This window comes from Meleagris gallopavo, chromosome 1 (genome assembly GCF_905368555.1).
Source record: "Meleagris gallopavo chromosome 1, MGAL_WU_HG_1.1, whole genome shotgun sequence".
Taxonomy (NCBI): Eukaryota; Metazoa; Chordata; class Aves; order Galliformes; family Phasianidae; genus Meleagris; species Meleagris gallopavo.
Window position 1 is genome coordinate 81,859,742 of NC_139404.1, and position 18,575 is coordinate 81,878,316.

At 38.8% G+C, this 18,575-nt stretch overlaps 2 protein-coding genes across 11 annotated transcripts in view; one reads left to right on the forward strand and one right to left on the reverse strand.

Moving 5' to 3' along the window:
• The window catches only part of CFAP44 (cilia and flagella associated protein 44), a 55,616-nt gene that overhangs the window by 24,835 nt on the left and 12,206 nt on the right, over positions 1-18,575 (forward strand). For 3 of the 7 annotated variants that reach the window (XR_014886840.1, XM_085237750.1, XM_085237741.1), the window contains exons 20-35: positions 1,877-1,932; positions 2,356-2,518; positions 2,834-2,964; positions 3,917-4,110; positions 4,503-4,662; positions 5,237-5,414; positions 6,760-7,245; positions 7,788-7,991; positions 8,386-8,578; positions 9,558-9,668; positions 11,030-11,160; positions 12,265-12,381; positions 13,267-13,468; positions 14,041-14,201; positions 15,555-15,689; positions 16,243-16,488. Coding sequence is in view for 5 of the 7 variants with exons in the window: in XM_085237750.1 (XP_085093876.1) it covers positions 1,877-1,932; positions 2,356-2,518; positions 2,834-2,964; positions 3,917-4,110; positions 4,503-4,662; positions 5,237-5,414; positions 6,760-7,245; positions 7,788-7,991; positions 8,386-8,578; positions 9,558-9,668; positions 11,030-11,160; positions 12,265-12,381; positions 13,267-13,468; positions 14,041-14,201; positions 15,555-15,689; positions 16,243-16,485 (2,865 nt within the window). In the remaining 2 variants the exon portion in view is untranslated. Of the gene's footprint in view, positions 1-1,876; positions 1,933-2,355; positions 2,519-2,833; positions 2,965-3,916; positions 4,111-4,502; positions 4,663-5,236; positions 5,415-6,759; positions 7,246-7,787; positions 7,992-8,385; positions 8,579-9,557; positions 9,669-11,029; positions 11,161-12,264; positions 12,382-13,266; positions 13,469-14,040; positions 14,202-15,554; positions 15,690-16,242; positions 16,676-18,575 lie in introns of those variants that run through there. The other 4 variants (XM_085237727.1, XM_085237734.1, XM_085237761.1 and 1 more) reach the window with 2 other exon arrangements.
• Positions 17,813-18,575, reverse strand: part of BOC (BOC cell adhesion associated, oncogene regulated) — a 44,125-nt gene continuing 43,362 nt past the window's right edge. For all 4 annotated transcript variants that reach the window (XM_085237793.1, XM_085237789.1, XM_085237780.1 and 1 more), the window contains exon 19: positions 17,813-18,528. In XM_085237793.1, the coding sequence (XP_085093919.1) occupies positions 18,344-18,528 (185 nt within the window). In that variant the 3' untranslated portion in view covers positions 17,813-18,343. The remainder of the gene's footprint in view (positions 18,529-18,575) is intronic.

Below are 18,575 nucleotides of genomic sequence, written 5' to 3' on the forward strand. Positions count from 1 at the left end.
CATTAGGCCTATGAAGCTACTGCATATGGCTATAATCCAGTTCAATAATTTGGCATCGTAGATCTTTCATAGCAAAAGCAAAGATTTCCCAAACAATTTAGAAGAAGAGTTCTTGCATAGCCTTTCCTAGTAAAAAGGCAATATGACTGCATTGCTCCTTCTCAATCTTCCATGTTTTTCTCCCAGTACACATAGTGTGTGTGGTTCAGATGTAATATTCTACTATCTTTTTCTCACTTGAAGATGTAATCACAGAGATAACTAGAATGAAAAAAACACAAGGATATGCATACTTAGTGTCTCTCTTGGATTTTATTCCAGCAAGTATGATTCTGCTCTGTATGGGGATTCCAAAATTAGTACTGGAAAATGCCAGTTGTATAGTTTCTCAATGCCTTTGGTACCATTAATATACAATTCACAAGTTGGACTTTAAAATTTGCAAAATAGCATAGCATGATGATGATCTTGTTCCTTTTTCAGTCGTCCACAGCATTAGTAGTAATAATTTTGCAGATGTCCAGTAATCTCTGTGCAGGTTTGAAGAGATTACACCAGAACTTGATAACAAGTATTCTACTGATAATATGCAAAAGGAGAGACATATCAGCAGCCACACATTTTAAAAATTTCTTGAATGCTTGAACGAAACAAAACTAACTTGAAAGAAGCAATTAAAACTTTGTAGTAAGGAAGTGCTATCATATGCAATTAATTTTGTAATGATTATGCATTCAGTATACCTTAAAAATATAAGTATCAACATAAAACAAAGTTTTAAATATTTTTAATATTAGTCAGTGACTACTTTTTGAAAGATTCTTAGTGAGGAGACAGAGAGGAAATTGGGATTTTAGTTATTTGGGTTATATTGTTCATGCTAGTGGAAATTCTTGACCTGTATTACAGGAATATTTAGCACTGAAAATAGACTAAAAATTATTTTCTTAAACAAAGTGAATGATTGTAATCTGTGGTATCAGAGCCTTACTAGCCCCCATTTTACAAGTAGTAATTAATATACAATTATATTGCATATATATAGTTTTAGCATCCCAAATATATAAATAGCTCTATATAAAGATCTTTATGGTTAATTGCTATTGTGCAGGCTAGCAGTGTTGCTTAATGGCCATCTTAATAGGGAAGTAAATCTTCGTTAAGTATCTATTCGAGTTTTAAATCATGTGGAAGATTTTTTAAATTCCATCATAATTAAACTTAATGAGATTCCTAGAGAATCAAATATAAGTCCTCTGAAACTAATCAAGCTAAATTACAGATCAATTTAGTACCACTGTATTCACTGTAAAATGATAGGCCACCCTCATGTCTTAAAGCATGATTTCCTAAAGAAATGTGGCTTGTATGACTGCAGCGTCCATCCATCAATCCTAGCAGCTAACAATTGGGAACCCATTGCACAGTCAGCAGAAGCAAACCAGATGAATTGCACTTGTAACTTGGAATTAGCCTGGGATAAGATGTGTCTTGTCAGTCTGGCAGTTACTGGGGACAGGAGAATTATATATAATTGCGGGGTCTGTGCAGCAAAGAACCAAAAATGTTATGGGACAGTGAATCCGGAACAAACAGTGATGTAGGGGTTAATGTTGATGGGAAGAATATAGGACTTCCTTTCTGTCCAAAAGAACTCAGCTCAAGTTGTTCTTTTACATGTAAACTAAATTAAAATTGTTTCTCGTATCTTGAAATGATATAACCTGTTACCTAAGACTAGTATAGCAGTATTGATCATGAAGACTTCTTTTGATGTTGTGAGAAAAAATGGGAATTCTATCTTAATCTTTGTAAAAGTTTTATTGTCTGTTAAAACTATTATTGTTTGTTTAAAGGCAAGACATTTTGATTTCAGATGGGTCTACTGAAGGAGAAGGCTGCTGAAGACATTGAGGATCCCAGTGCTTGCAAGTAAGAGATGCTTGAATAATGTTGGAAGAGATTTCCAAGCATTAGCAGCTCTTTCTTCAGACTACATTTCTCTTTTTGGCTGTTAAGAGAAGGGAGGAGTTGATCACTCTCAGTTTGGGTCATTTCCTCATTACACACAAAGCTTTTTCAGGTTTTGCATCCATTTCTTCTATTTTTCTGTGGAAATAATTCAAATTTATCACTCTGAGACTTATGTAACTTCAGATAACACAGGGTCAAAGCCAAAGCACTATGATGTTAAAACAATGTAAATATACAGTAAGTTGGCTTCTTTCTAAGTTACCTTCAGAGACATTGAGTCCCCTTGAAGTTTAAGGCTGTCAAGGAAATCTAAAAGGTTACACAAATTGTAATCTTTCTTCTATTCATTGTGATAATACCATTTCCGTCTTGCATTTTCAGCATTGAGGAAGTCAAGCAGAAAAAGGAGTATGAACGGATCATGAAAGAAGCTGAAGACAAGAAAAGCAGGAAAAGAGAGGAGTTAATAGCACTAAGACAGGAGTTTCTTTTTCTGCTTCAAAAGAATCAGGAGTTACCAAAGCACATGCAACTGCAAAGAGAGGTTCATTTGCTTTTCATAAGTCATCTTGTATTAGAGAAACCCTCTAAAATGTCGATGTCAAAGATGTCCAGTGCTATGGGCTACTATACTCAATTACATAATTTGCCAGGACTTCTGAATCACGACTGATGATTTGTGCCATTTAAGAAGTGTGTGTGGGGAAAAAAATGAGGCTTTCTGTGGAGATCTGAATAGCTCTTGAATTAAAGGATTGTGTTAATGTTCATGAAACTCTTGACATCAGGGCAAAAATATTTGTTAGCAAAACCCAACTGTCAGGATAATGTGATGTTGGCTTTTCTGTGTTTTCTACAGCAGTATGAGATGGACCGTAGGGTCTTTGAGGAGCTGAATAGGCAGACTGCACAAAGAATCCAATTAGTGGAAAAGGAACTAGCTTGGGAGCATGAGAAACAGTTGATTGGACTGCAGAAATTACAGAATTGGTAAGTAGTGCTTTTTTCTACCTCTCCTGTTGTCCTTGCCATGGGGCTTATTGTTGCACAAAGTAGAATAATTTGGGTGTTTTTTTTTCCTTACGAAGTCAAATTTTTTTTCTTCTATTAATGATTCAGTCCTTATTTGACTTGAAAAATACACAAGAGTATATACTGATATTTGGATGTGCTTCCTTCTTTTGAATCCCTGGTCAAAATTCAGATATGCAAATCGAGGAAGTGTCAAAATTCCAATTTATCTCTATATGAAGAAAAACAGTCTTTTCTGGGGGGAGGCAATAAGTTTGCTTGGGATTTTGTCAGTAAGGTGAGTAAGATTCTGGAATTCTTATTGGAACTATGAAGACCAACCTATGAAATGAACCCATTTTTTAAGTATGCTGCATGTCTGTCAGTGTCACTGCTAGAACAATGTTCTCTACATACCTTAAAGTTATAACATGAGCTTCCTCAAGAGCACAACTTTAAGTGCGAGATTCATTTTTGGTCTATCTTCCTATGACAAAAGATGAATTCATAACAATAAATCCACAGTAGAAATAATACACAATAACAAAGATACCTTAGTTATCTCACTTACTGTGAGTCATACTCACAGTTAGTGTATGACTGCATAAGAGGCGAATGAATATATTTATTTTTAACCACCCCTTAATGAAAGATGACAGTTACTCTCATGTAGAACCTGATATAAGTTTTGATATTGGGAACAGTGTTAATGTATTTATTCTTGAGCATTTCTATTCCTAGATTGGATAAAAGTCAATAGATGATGTCACATGTCATCATGCTCTTACTTAGTGACTATATTGATATGTATTTATATGTAATAATTGTATATGTACTAAGTAAACTGCATTACTTAGGTCTTTTTCGTGAAGGAAAAACGGTAGGTTGCTCCTACTGGCATCAGACAGTTTTGTCTAATTTGACTTTTTAGGTTTCGAGACTCGCTGGAATTTGACACTGTTGTTGTTCATGCTATTCAAAGCAATCATCAGATTTCCACCTATAGACTTGTAGCAGTCTCTGAGAAGTACTACCGAGATAAGGAACGTCCATCTTGGAAGAAGACAGTACTTAAACGGGCATGGAAAAAAGAGGAAAAAAAGGAGACCATCAGAGATAGAAAGCGTAAGCATAGGGCTAATTGTGACCTTTTGCAGATCAACAGTAGTAAGTTTTTGTCTTTCATTTCTGTTCATTTTCTTGAGTCCAGGCTAAAGAAATGATAATTTCTCTAGGTACAGATAAAGAAATACAACTACGGTACCTTTTAGTACCTATATACATCCAGTGCTTTCTACATTTAAGTCAATGTCAGCAATTGGTTATCAACCCAGTGGAAAGAACTTCACTAAGAGTCATCTCAGAGAACTTGAATGTGTTCAGAACATCCACTGCAGTGGATCTATCTTGATCAACACCAGCCTAACAGGAGCATTCCCAGGAGATTCCTGTTAGTTTAGATTATACTATGTTGCATGATATTTACATCTTCACGTGGTTATTTTTTGTTTCAAAAGCTAAAATTGTCAAGGAGGAAGCTGATAAAGTGACGTCAAAGATCCAAAAGCCATCAACACTTTTTATAGAAAGGAGACGTGAGCGAATCAGAAGAATTGTTGAGAAATCTGACAAGGAGAAAGCTAAGATAATGAAGAGGAAGGAGGAGTGGGAAAAACTGTGAGTCTTTAATTGGACTCTGAGTCCTTTTAGTTCTGCTTCTTGTCGGGTGTTCTTGTTTAGCTGTCATATGGCACTATCATATCTCTGCCCAGTTTCCTATGTTCCTGATGGATGTAATTAAAATATATGAGCCTTTTAATACCTCAGAGTATCAAGAGACAATTAAAACCTTTCAGTAATTTTCCATGGTTCTTCTAAAACATTTAAAAAAATGAGTTCAGCTAGGTAAAAATGCATCTTCAGATAGGGCTTAAGAGGTCTAAATTAATAATGATCTAGTGAAATGTGAACTATTAGTCAGCCTCCTCAGTTAACCCTTCTCTCACCATATATACACACGCTGCAACAGCTGTGGGTTAAGTTAGTTGCACTTCAAGGCTGCTAGCAGAAAACGGAACCAATGTAAAGTCAGAGCACAAAGCTTTTAAGGTTATTGAAGATTTGATAACATAGGATCAGACATTCTGTGCTGCACACTGACAGACTTTAAGATAGAAAACATACAGATGTACAAAACAGGGCCTTTTTGTACCTTCTGTCTTGAAGTTCAGCTTTGCTTTGTTCCTACCAGATACGAAAGCAAGCCTAGTCATGACTATGAGGATCCCAGAGATGTTCAGGCCATCAAAGAAGCACAGGAAAATATGGGATGTTACAAGCTGAAAACTGCCACTGATTACAGAGTCCCTCAGGACAAGTATATGAACACTGAAAAGAGGACGATGCAGCTTGCATCCCTGGAAGTGCTGGTATGTGAACAGTTTCACCAATGTGGGTGTTCTTCTCTTTTCACAGGAGGGAGGATAGTTTAGTAGTCACTGAATCAATCCAGGATAACACTCAGCTAGCTCTTTTTAAGCAAAGAAGTTACCTTTTTCAGCTATTTCAGCAGGAACGTGTATTCTTTAATTCTTAAAGTCTCACTATCTAGCAACTGATATGCTTTCCTTACAACACTGAGCTAAATAATCCCTATCATGAAATGTTTTTACAAAAACAGGGATGTGAGCAGGAGCAGGTCTTTTTAGCATGTCTTCATGTTGCACTTGAACAATCAATCACTGCTTCTAAATAAGAACTAAGTATTGGAATCTTCCTGGGAAATGGTGTTTTGGAGCCACCTTCCTGTATCAGGACTCCTACTGTTATTTATGTCTTTTCACCACAAAGGCCCAGTACCTCAGATGTTTACAGTATCATTACTGCTTTTCTTGTGACTTCTACTGCCCCCTTCTGCTCACAAGAATTTTTAGATTGTAGTGTGGTGACAATGTTACTGGATATCATAGAATCATAGAATTGCCTGGGTTGAAAAGGACCACAATGATCATCTAGTTTCAACTCTGCTGCTGTGTGCAGGGTCTCCATCCATGAGACCAAGCTGCCCAGAGTGAATGCCTCCAGGGATGAGGCATCCACAGCCTCCTTGGGCAACCTGTTCCAGTGTTTCACCACCCTCTGAGTGAAAAACTTCCTCCTAATATTTAACCTAGTCCTCCCCTGTCTCAGATTACATCTGTATTCTAGAACCTACGTTCATGAAGGACTACTTCAGTGTTCTTCATAAATGTTATGCATTGTTGTCAGAAGTCTAGATTTCTGTACAGCTGTTCATTTGTTAGTGTTACAGTAAAGGTCTGAAATACAGTTCCTTTGTCTCTGTATATAATCTGTATAATGTGTAAAGAGAGTCATGTATCAAAGCTGAGATGCTCTCTGTATTTAATGAGAGACAGCCCCAATTACTAATCTTCTAACACCCACAACTAATCTTCACGGTCTCTGACTGCTTTCTGAACTACTTCAACATCTCATGTCAAAGAAATTCATGATCAAGGCAGGAGAGACAGGGGAAGCCTTTTTTGTTCTCCTTTGCCTTTTCTGTGAAGAGTTAGAGAGATGGTTTTGAAGATTTTAAAACCAGAGATTTTTCAAAATGCTCTTTTAAAAACACTAATTGGTGGAGATGTTATGGAAAAGAAAGCTAGTATGGAAAGAGGGAAAGTCGTATGACAAGCCTCTTCACTACTACTTGTGTTGGGGAAGACCACATGTCACTGGGGAAATCCTACTAAAATTGTTTTTCCTTTGCAGATCTATAAGAAGAAGGTGAACATGAACAAACAGATTATGTCACTGAGGGACATTAAGGTTTCTATTATTGAAGAAATCAAGTGTTTATTGCAAGAATTGAAATCCGTGCAGGCAGCATTAGATTTATCAGAATGTCTCCCTCTTCCCCTGATTCCTCAATTACACCCAGATGAAGTTCCAGAAAAAAGATTTGAGTATGACCATGACATCCTACTGAAATTCAAAGAGGAGCAGGCAGCCAAGGCAAAGCTTCAAGAACAGTCGGAAGAGTCTCCCTCATCTGATGCATTTAGGCATAGTTTTAAAGAAACTGGTTCTCTACAACAGACTGCAAGCTCACACACAATGAAAAGATCGTTGTCTATGGTCACAGAGCAGCAAAAGATTTTTGTAAGTGAGAAAGCAGAGCCAACAGAAATAGAACTGGAAATTTTAAAGAAGAAGAAGATAAAAAACCTATACTTGCAGAAGACCTTAATTAATAAGGTAGGAAAACAATTTTTTTTGTTTTCTTTTGAACATTCTCACTCAGAAATAAAACCCCTTCCTTCTTTTTCAGAACTGCAGCTACGCTGCTTATCAGAACTTCTGGAAAATGCTATCTAGTGTAAATCAGTATAAACTTGTAACAGCAACCTCTCACTTGAAAAACAGATCTTAGTTATGTGAAATTCTGAACTCAGTGGCCAAAAAAAAAAAAAAAAAAGTAAAATGTAAGAAATTATTTCAAAAGTGATGAGTAGAAAAAGTGAAGTATCACTGCAACTTCATGGATTCATGAAGTTCTCAGCTGTTCAGAAACATGAGTAGTGTTGACCCTCTGGTTTCAAAAATGGTAAAATGGTTTTAAACCTACAAGGGTCAGAGGAAAGCTTCCTTAAAAGGCACATCTATGTGCAGAAGGCATAGCATGATTAAGCTGACTTGACGGAGAGAAATTTTGTCTTATGCTCCTTTCTGTAGCTTTATATGTTTAGCTTCAATCCTAACACCTTCCCTGTTACTCATTTGCCTCTCTCATGCTCCAGATCAATGCACTGGTAACCAACTTTGATGCTGAACTTCGCTTTCTGCGGCACAAGAAACTGCAGCTAGATGTGCAGATGAAATATGCTGACTTGAGCTACATCACTTGGTTTGAAGAGCTGCTTATTTTGAAGAATGCTGAGAAAAATGAGAACATTCTCCAGGGGCATGTTAACACCCTCCGCAGTGAGCAGGAGGCCATGCAAGTATGTAGATTATGCATCTTTGCAATTAACAGTACTGATAACGAGTGGCCTAAGCCAAAAGGAAGATGTAAAATAAACGGGAACTTTTCTTTGCTTCCTTTTTGCACTGATCCAGCATCTAGTGCTAAATTCTGGAAAATGAGAAACTCTCAATCATCAACCATGATGGTAGTTTTAAACTTTGAATCGTTAATCTTTTCACAGACTTCATAATCTGGAATCAGTGACAAGTCATATTTCTTAAGAAGATTCTTCTAAGTTTTGCTTGACTGGAGCATGGGTTCAAAAAGTGATAGTCAAGTGTAGCATCTCCAGGTCTCCACTGATATGTTCTATCTACATTAAAGTTAAAAGTTTGTGCCTTTTGACTAAAGAAAGTTTTTTTGTTGTTTAGTCAAAACTGAACAGCTGCCTTGCACAGATGGAGGATAAAAAGTCTGAGATTGTAAAACTTCAGGAATGTGAGAAAGCTCTTTATGCCAGCTTCCAGGCATCCCTTGGAGAAAACAATGAATTTGCCCACTTTCTGACCAAGGTTCTGAGGAAAAAATTCAGATCCATGAAAAAAAAAGTAGAAAGAGAAACAGGTTAGAGATAACTGTTCTTGTCTTTTGGATTGTTTACACATACTTCCGTGCAGTAAAATAAATGTGCCTCAGTCTGTTTGGAGCCCTGGGTATATGCAATGCTAAACACAGTTCAAAACACCAAATAGATTAGACCTACTCAAGTTCTGTTTTTGTACCAACCCATGTTCTGTGGGAGCTATCCTGAGTGATTGATAATGGTAATTCAGTCTCTAACATGATTACATTTGGTCTGATCACAGCTCCTAGAATGTACTTGCTATATGTCAATATGTCAATACTGAGGATTGATAATTAGTATGAAGAAGAGGCAAAGCTTTAAATAGCTACCTCCTATGCTGAACCAATTGGAGCTAAAGAAAAATGATTAATCTGCCACATTCATGACCTTCTTCTTTAATCTGCCTATTGATTAATGAGAGATCATAGACCTAATCTGCAATAATCTATTAGTCACATGACTAAACAAATTATGAAAGGATTTAATTTATCTCAGGTTTTAATCTGTAAAGAACTAAGCAGTCTAACCGAGCTAGAATGCCTTGGCTTTTGCTTTCACCTGGGACATGGTTACCAAAAAGCACAGACAACAGTCATGTTTTTGTGACAGTTTTGTGCTTCTGTCTATTTTGCTTGGTTGTTTAACCTCTATAGTAGAATGGTAAACCTACAAGGTTTTTAAATTCCAAATACTTAATACACATACAGAGAGGAAAAATCATAGAAGAAAGTCCCCAAAATATGCCTGTGTTAGTGCATTTGGCACTACAAGGTGATCTCTCTCCCACACTTTTTTTTTTCATTATTTCTGTGAAATTATCAAATCAATGCCATAGGTGAAAGGTGACTGAATCTGTGTATTACTTAAGTGATCTTGTGTGGATTACTGGGGGTATGTTCACTAGCACATTCACATAATGCACAGCTAGTGGATTTGCAGGCTATCCTACAAGTCTGCAATACTGTCATTTTCTTCCAGATGAAAAAGATAAGAGTGAAGAGGAGAGTGATGAAGAGTCCAGCTTGGAGAGTGATGAAGAAGATTCTGGATCTGAAGATGAAATCTTTGACATCTCTGTTTGCCCAGAGAGTAGCTAAGCCATAATTTCCTTGAGTTGACTACTTGTTCAGATTTAGAGCATTGCTGTGTTTTTAAAAAGGAATTTTTTCTTTATTCTCTTCACATTAATGCCAAAAAGGACCAGAATGCGTGCAGTCCAGGCTGCAGCATTTCTCCCCAGGGAATCTCAGTGAAGATAAAGAAAATACTGATGGCATAGGGTACCATAATTAATAAATCTTAGCTAAGTGCTAAGAATTAATTATTTTGTGTAAAGAACCATTTGCCATTTCACAGCTGTTTTCTGGGGAGAAGAGACTCCTCGTAGGAGTAGAGCTAGAATGAGGCTGTAGTTGCTCTCTGGAAACCTTCTGCCAAGCCTAGCTGGATCCCTGTTCGGGGAAGTTATGTGGGGACCCCGGTGGTGTTGAATTAAGCTCTTTGTTACCACCTTGTGGATTTCCGTAGGAATTGCCTGTTGCTAGGCTTCTCTCTCTTTGAAAAAGTAATAGCATTACTTTGCAAAATTCTCTTGACTCATTCATTCATACAGCAAAGGAAAGTAATCTCTTTTTTATTTTTTAAGATCTTTGAGTGACATATTAGTGACCACTTAACAACACTGCTTTATTTTCAGTTCAAGTTTACCACTAAGTTACCAGATCTTATTAAAAAAAAAAAATAGAATTTTTATTAACTCCTTGCCCATCTCTTTTCAATGCATTATTGGAAGTACAGAATTTTTACTTCTTATTGAAAAAATCCAAATTACTCATTTAATGGGGAAATGACACGTTGCATTAACCTCTTCATATTTGTGTCTTTAAGTGTAATTCTTAGCCTTTATCGGACTTCTTAGTAGGAACTGCTTAGTGTTTTGTGTTGGCAATGCTGAATTGATTGGTATGACCAATACCAATGCACCAGCTGGAACTTTGCAGGTCCTGTGAACCACAGCTTTCTTTACAAGTACAGCTAGATCCCCACAAGAAGATCACCACAGAAAGTCCACCATTTATAGTTAAAGATGCTATGAATAAATACCTACGTGTTCACATAACTAAAGATTGTACTCTAACATGTTAATTACCGGGACTAACTGTGTTATTACAAAAGCTAACTTTTGCTTTAATGCTGGCTTTGATGTGTTAAGTTTTACTTCTGGAAACAAAAATGTCTTGACTGAATATAAAGAAAAAAGATCCATCCAAGACATTGGTCCCTTCACAGAGGAACTTGGTCCACAGGGCTTTTGTTTGAGAAAGCCCGAAGGAACCAAGGGCATTATAGAGAATACTGGGCAACCTGCACCGTCAGGGAAGCTACTAACTCAAGCTTGAATTGTACAGTTATAACAAAACTAAGCTATCTTCTGATCCTTTCCTTCTCAGACTGTGATAAGGCACTTTTCCAAAACACCATCCAGCTCCGAGAAAAGCGATTGGACATTAAGGAAGCTTTAATAAGGGAGAAGAAAATTGCTGCTAAACTCAGAAAGGAATATGATGTCTTATTTGAAAAGGTATTGTACTGTTTTGTTCTTGGCAAGCATCAGCTGCCTCCAGTATAATGAAAATGTGCTATTGATTTTGGCTAAGACATAAAAACACAGTCTGAACCTGTTAAGAGGCCTCTGTTTGGGAAGATATCTCCATGCTGGCACACAGGCTGAAGGCAGCTCACTGTAGGTCGCCTGTCCTCCTGAAGAAGGTAAATCAAGTTGGTCTGACCTTGGCTGCTAGGGGACTGGACCTAACTTTTAGATCCCTCACCTAACAGAAGCCAGATTCTGTGATTCAGGTGCCACACCTGGTGTAGCTTGGCTCCCCCCATGTACATGTGATGGGAATGGAGAATAGAAAGGGTCATCCTAACTCAAATGCTTGCTAGAATACATGCATAAAGATGCTCCATTTCTATCTGTTTCTTTTGCTTTTAGTTATTTTCTTCTGCTCTTTGTCATAGTAATTATTGAATAAACTCACTTGGTGCGAGTTTTCCTTTCAGCTTTTATGAGGTCCTGCATTCGTCAAGACATTTGATTTATATTAAATCAAAAATATCTTAATTTAAAGGGCTTTCTGGGATAGAGAAAGAGTTCTGCCAAAATGCCATTATGCAAGGCTTGCTTTTATTGTGTCTCAAAAATGTCCCATCAAATAAGCTTAACTTACAACGCTTTTTTGTTTTGCTTTTAAAGGCTTTCCTACATGCCAGCTGCCACATATTCACCCTGGGGTCTGACATTTGATTCTGAATTGTTTCTCATGCAGAATCACATTTCCAGGCATAAAACAATAAAAAATATCTTGCAGACACTGTTGATCTAGAAGCATTTTGTACGTACATTAAACAAAGCAGCTGTTCCTTAATACATAAGTAGCTTCACAAGTAAGAAGATATTTATGAAGGTACCTGTGTAAAGTATTCATCATAGAATTCTGTTTGAATACATAAATGAGTCTCATATTAACCTATGAAACTCATCTACCATAATCTGTACAAAAAAGAACATTTTTTTCCATGCTTCTTTTCCTTCAGGTCAAGGACTCTAACATAGAACCCTGTTGTCTGCATATTTGAATACTATTGGATTTTTGTCTGTCCACGATTTATCTTTCTGCAGGCAAAATCAGTAGAATCCAGTCTGAACACAGCGGAGAAGGAACTGGACATCTTTCAGTGGAATAAGCAGCAGAAGCTGAATGACTTATATGCAGTTGTGCCTTTGAAACTCCATCAGGTAATTCAAGATTTTGTGTGTTTATCAGTTTTACCTTTGGCAAGTGCAAATGGCCTATGTATATCTAAACACGTGGTGTCATTGGCTTTTAGGCCTTTGATTTCCTGATCCACCATTGTCTCCTTGGAATGACAATGCCATTAATTGAACTTCATGTTTCCTCTGGGTTTGTTTAGGACAGGTAGAGTCAGTACACTGATGAAATGTGTGTAGCCTTCAAGTGTTTTACAGGTTTGGAATGGAATATTCCTTCAGGTCTATGCCTACTAATAATCTCTTGAGAAAAACAAAAACAACAACAAAAATAACAACCAACACAATAGAAACAAGCAAACAAAAAAAAACAACTATTGAAAGTAATGGAGTTTTGCCCAATTCAAAAATGCTGGATTGCATGCAATGCATTCATCTATGCAACTGTTATCCCAGGGATGATAAACAGAAAATGAAGGGGAAAACTCCAGACAATGCTGTAATTTCCTCTGGGTTGAATCTTGTCCTCAGAGAGATAGGCTTCTGCCTGTTGTGGCTTGTATGCTTCTGAGGTAAGCTCAGCATCTCTATCTTTGTTTTATCTACCCTCATTAAAATGTGCCTAAGAAAGACAGAAGAGTCCCAGACTCTCAACAGGAGTCCCCCACTCCATTTTTGTTCTCAGTGTTATAGAAAAGTAAACAGCTTCATACATAGGAAGGCCTCGTAACTCTAAGTAGTCTTTGAGCTCTGCTGTGTGGCAGTGATTCCCTGGCCCCAAACATGAGACTTGTGCCCATGCTATTTCCTCATTCATTAGTTTACAAACTCTTACACATCTTTTATCTAGATTTTTTATCAACAGCACCCTAAACAAGTCAAGTCAGCCTTGTTTATGGCTGTTTCTGGCAGGTGGAGTACTTCTTTAATGGGGAGATACCCAGGGACTTCTCCCAGGCTCTGGTATTTACCAACCAGTCCCTCGAGTATCTGCAGAAGAGAATTGCAGACTTACATCATGAAAAGATAATGCAGAAAAAGATCTTTAAGAAGGCCCAGAAGAAATATAAACAGCTTGTCCGGGACAAAAAGGAGATGGAGGTAACTATTCAATGTGAGTAACAGACTTCATACAGCACAGGTTTCTCGTTTCTCACTGGCTGTGACAGTGAGTCAGCAGATCTGTCTTTATGCTCACCCAAATGTCACAGCCGGTTACTGCAGAAAAAGAGTATCAAGTGGACTGTTTGGGTGAAGTACTGGTAGTTCTCCAGCACTGTAGAATCACTAGGCTGAGATACGTCAGTTTTAAAAGCATTTTCTTCCTCGTGTAACGTAAGAAGAATTAAAAAAACCTCTCTATTCAAAACATTTACATTCCCAAGAACCAGACCCAGATATGTCGAGGTCTCTCTGAACCTCTGAACCTCCTCTGCCAGCCCGCTGAGGCTTTGGTGTGGGGATGGCTCACTGGGATTGGCTGAATGTGGCTTAGTGATAGCTCAGCTGTGCTCACAGGCAAGAACAAATGGCAGTATTCAGTTGTGAGCTCTATATGAATTCATGTGAATTGTTCATAATGGATCATATATGACAAAGCTCAGGCAAAAAGTTGGGGGTACGGAACAAATTCTTATTAACCCATGAAAAGCACTTCTGCCACCTGTGCCATGCCTCTCCTTTTAGATCTGGAAGAGAAATGCACTCAGCTGATGATGCTGAAGTTTGGCCGAGTGGTTGATTTTGAAGCCGTTCAAGCACGCTCTGTTAACATACGCGTGGAAGAGCTGGAATTGCAAATAATAGAGAAAGAATATGAGCACTCCCAGGAAATCAAAGAGTGTATGGTAAGGTACAAGAATGGGAGGAGGGTGTATGTGTGTTCTATTAAGTCTTCATTTGCCTGGGGCTGAGTAGCTACACTAAAGTTTTGTCAACATATTCATTTTTGTTTGTTTTTTTCACCGTCACCAACAGGTGTCACCAAAATGTCCAACTTCCATGTCCCATCATGACTCCTACCTTTGCTCTGCTGCTGCTGCACATCCTATTTTCTTATGGAGGCAATTGATGACATCTTTATTTTTAAACTGGCCTCCAGTGCATTTTTCTGTTTCAGTCCCTATGTGAGGTTCTCCCAGAGTGCTATCCTTCAGATTTCAGCTGGCAGTCAGTATCTACTGCCTGCTTCCATCATATTTGTCGATGAATTATTTGAGTACAGAGCAACCCTGGCTGATGCCTGGGACACTAGACTGTGCAGCATGAAAAACGCATGTCTTCCTGAGATACCTAAGGCTCAGCTGCTATAGTGCAGGCAGGCAACAGTCCCAAGCTGTCCTTACAGACTGCTGTTCTTTTCTGACACTTTAAAAATATGTAGACAGGAAAATTAGAAAGCAAGAGTATCCCTGAAGAGCCAGAAAATATCTCTATGAGTGAGTATCATGCCTAATTTTAATTTGTTTGACTAATATTTCACTTCTACCCCTCCTAATAGGTTTTGTGACTTCTACTACTTCCTGTCAGTTGTCAACATTTTTTGGGTTTACTTTTTGCTGTGGGAAATGCTCTGCTCCTTAGAAAAGTTAGTTTGGTATCCTTCAACACAGCATACATCTGAATATGTTGCAAGGTTTGCATAATGAACTCTAGAAAGTAGGTTTGCTCTGTAAGGAACTGTGCTGCCCACTCCTATGCATGTTTGCACAGCATAGTACCTCATGAAAGGAGAATGTTCAGATCCACAGTTCTTTGCTCTCCTGATTGTCTTGTGTTTGTAGCTATGCAAAGAACCCCTGTCTTCCTCCTCGATTTGGGTATGAGAGCTGCATTTCAAATTGGAAACTCATATCCTTAGCCTCCTGTTTGTCATCTGTGCAGCCTTGTGACAGGGGTGGGTGCCAGTTTGATACCTTAACACAAATGGATTATTATGTGCCTAACAGTCTTCCCTTTCCCATACTTTTGCCAAACTGCCTTACCAAAATGCTTAGTCATCTTCAGTACTACGAAAAAAGAAAAGAAAAAAAAACCCAACAACAAAACAGATTGCATGAAAGGCATCATAGAATCACTTGTATCCAGGATCAGTTTGTTGTTTCCCTCTCTTCTATGACACATATTCAGCCTAGCCCTTGTTCCCCATTTCATCCTTCTTATCCTCACTCATCCTAGTTGAACTTTTTATTTCTTTCTAGAAAAGAATCTCAGACTTAGAACAGAAGCTAACGATGCTGACAAAAGAAAACACTATAAAGATGAGGCAGCTGAACCAGTTCTGCCTTGAAAAGCAGCAACTTGAAACTAAGCTGGATTCACTGAAGGATGATCCGGTAAATTTCTTAGCTATTGTACTACATGCAGGTTTGGGACAGTTTGAAAGCTGAAGGGGGTTCATCCAACCCTCACCATCTCCCTGGTCGAAAATCCTGCTGTACAGTCAGTCATTCAGGCTGATACTGCCTAGTGCAAAGGCTGAATGGCTGCTCCAGGTCTTCTCCAAAGAGGAAGGTGGATGAACTGATCCTGAAGTAGGCCACACTTTAACTTCTCTGTTAATTTCTTAGCTGCTTTCTAATACTGAAGCAAAGTCATCTTATTTCTAATTAGAAAATGTTCTGCAGAAGGTGAAAATTATTCCTTTGGTACGTGGAAACAGACAACAAATGAGTTGTTTTCTTTCTCTTTATTACGGAATAAGGCAGCCATTGGTAACAGACTGAGCCAAAGATAAAGGCCTATTACTCTGTGTTCCAAGTAGTTCTGACTGAGGAATGGAGCAGACACTGTCCCACTTCTTGGAATGCTTCACTTTCCCAGATGAAATAAATGCCACTGTTAATCCTTGCATTTTTTTATAGGTGCAATTTTTTTCTCTCCTCACAGGGAGTAGAATTTCAGGGCCCCCGAAGTGCTGATATGAAAGAGAAGGCCAGGATGGAGTCACAGCTGAAATGTTTGGCTCATGACGAAGCCATCCTAAGAGAAGAAATCAATCTTCTAAGCAGAAAAGATGGGCATTTAATTGAACAGCTCAGTCTCTTAACCAGGAACAATCAGTTTCTACAACCTTCATCACCACAGGACTTGGAGGCACCAGATGAAATATTCCCTGTTCTTAAAGCATGAAAGGTAACTAGCAGTTCAAGTGTCCCTTAAAAGCAGACATTGAACTATGGCAGTAGTAATACTTGCAAGTGTGAAATGTACAGTTTTGGTTATACGGGGGTTTCATTGTAAAGGATTAAATTTGTTTCCTTTATCCAAAAATGGCTGTAGTGGTGGGTAGGGAATTAAAAGTTCAATTGCAACCAGTAAATGCTATTGCTGTCAGTCCATTGCAGAGCTTTGCACAAAAGAGATGCTGTGTGTGTGTATGTATGTGCACACGCCTGTTATTATCTCTCAGTACAAAATGGCTTTTGAAGGCTGGAAATGAGAATGTTTCACATGGCCTACTGTATCTATAGCATCTGGGTTCTCAGTAGTTGGTACAGGAGGTCTGTCTTAAGGGTGCATCTTGTTACTTGTTGAACATTCCCACTGCAGTGGCAGTTGTCTCCTAACTGAGTTAAGAATATTGTAAAAAGAGATGGGAAGGACTATGTTTGGGGAAAGCAAGGGACCTTTTCCTCAGGGCCTACAATGCTAGAAAGGTATGGCACCAGTGAGAGTCTTGACCCTGCTCTGTGGGAAACTGCACTCCAGTGCAGGATGCCCCATTTATTTGGAACAAGAAAACTATAGCAAATGTGAAATCAGCCTGTAATTTCACTGACTTGCATGCGTTAGAGTAGAGCTAGCCTTTGTTTTCTGGTTTTAACCTTTCTAATTTTTCCTCTTGCATTTAAGATGTTGGCAGTGAGTGGTCATAGATAGTGCTTACTTTGTCTTACTGTGAAGTTTCTTTAACCTCCGAGTGGAGGGGTTGTGATGCAGTGTTCTTCCATTGCAGAGTTTCCGACAGCACACAGAGCTTTGGTGTTGGCTGCTCTTTTTTAATTAAAAAGCTCAAACAACCTGCAGCTGCTCTTGCTTCTTCTGCCCTCTCCCTCCCTGGTCATTGCTTCTGGCTGGTGCACCTTCAGCCAGGATCCAGTTGTGTCCCAGCCAGGCACAAGAACTGCTGCTGCTGGCCCCAGTACAAGCAAACGAATGGTATTTGTGCTGCCTGCCTTTTCAGCGAGTTACTGTGAAAGTGCAGACTGGGGGCAGATATTTAGGTGTCCTTCCCAAATCTCATGTAGCTATCCTTAGACGTAAACGAAAATTTTCCCTGGCTCTGCTCCCCATGAGAGGTTTTATATCACTTAGTTGGCATAGACAGCAGCCAGCCCTCTTCTCCTAAGCTCAGCATTGAAAAGTTTCACATAGATTAGAGGAAAACAGTAACTGCAGGAAAGTGTCACCTTCCCTCAGGAGTCCTTTTTGCCACGTTTCCGCAAGGAAAAAGAACTTAGATTCATTCTGTGGAAGGTTTTAGCATACAACCAGCCACAGAAAACACGTAAGCCTTTATTTTAGTTGTTAAAGCATGGGTTTGTCTTTACAGATATGCAGCTGCAGATGGCGTCTATGTGAAAGTTTGTTTACGTTGATTAGGCAGAGTGCATAACTCCAGTCCACTCACAGGAGTGCATTCCTGGGACATGCCTTCCTGTGGGCAAGGAGAAGCCCTCACCGCAGGAGGCTGATTGATCTTGGTGGCCGCAGCTTCATTTGGACCCATGTCTTGCAATATCCCCTGTGCTGCTCTTTCTCTCTTGTGCTCTGATGAACAGCCCAGTGCCACAGGTAGCTGCTGCTTTGTTTCTCGAGCCCTCCTGTTGCCTTGCTGAAGATGCCTTCTGTCTCCATAGCATTATAAAAGGCACATATACATCTATATACAAGTGCATAAATATATAAATAGAGGTGTTATACAAAAATAAATACCCATTCTTTTTTTCTCTTTAGAATAAGTCTTTTGCAAAAGGCAGCTTAGTCCCTAACTGATAGGAGAGTGAGTCTCTAAGGGCCTCAGCGATAGTGAGCTGCTGTTCAGATGTCCTGGTAGGTCCTGACTCAAAGATGTGAGCACCGGAGCCTGGGGATGGAGGTCTCCTCTGGACTGGCAGCAGTCTAGTCTTTCTACCTCTTCCACTGGCACTAGGCCTAGGCAGAAAGGGCTTCCTGAAAGGCAGAGGAGTGAGAGAGAATTAAAATGTGTACAGAAATGA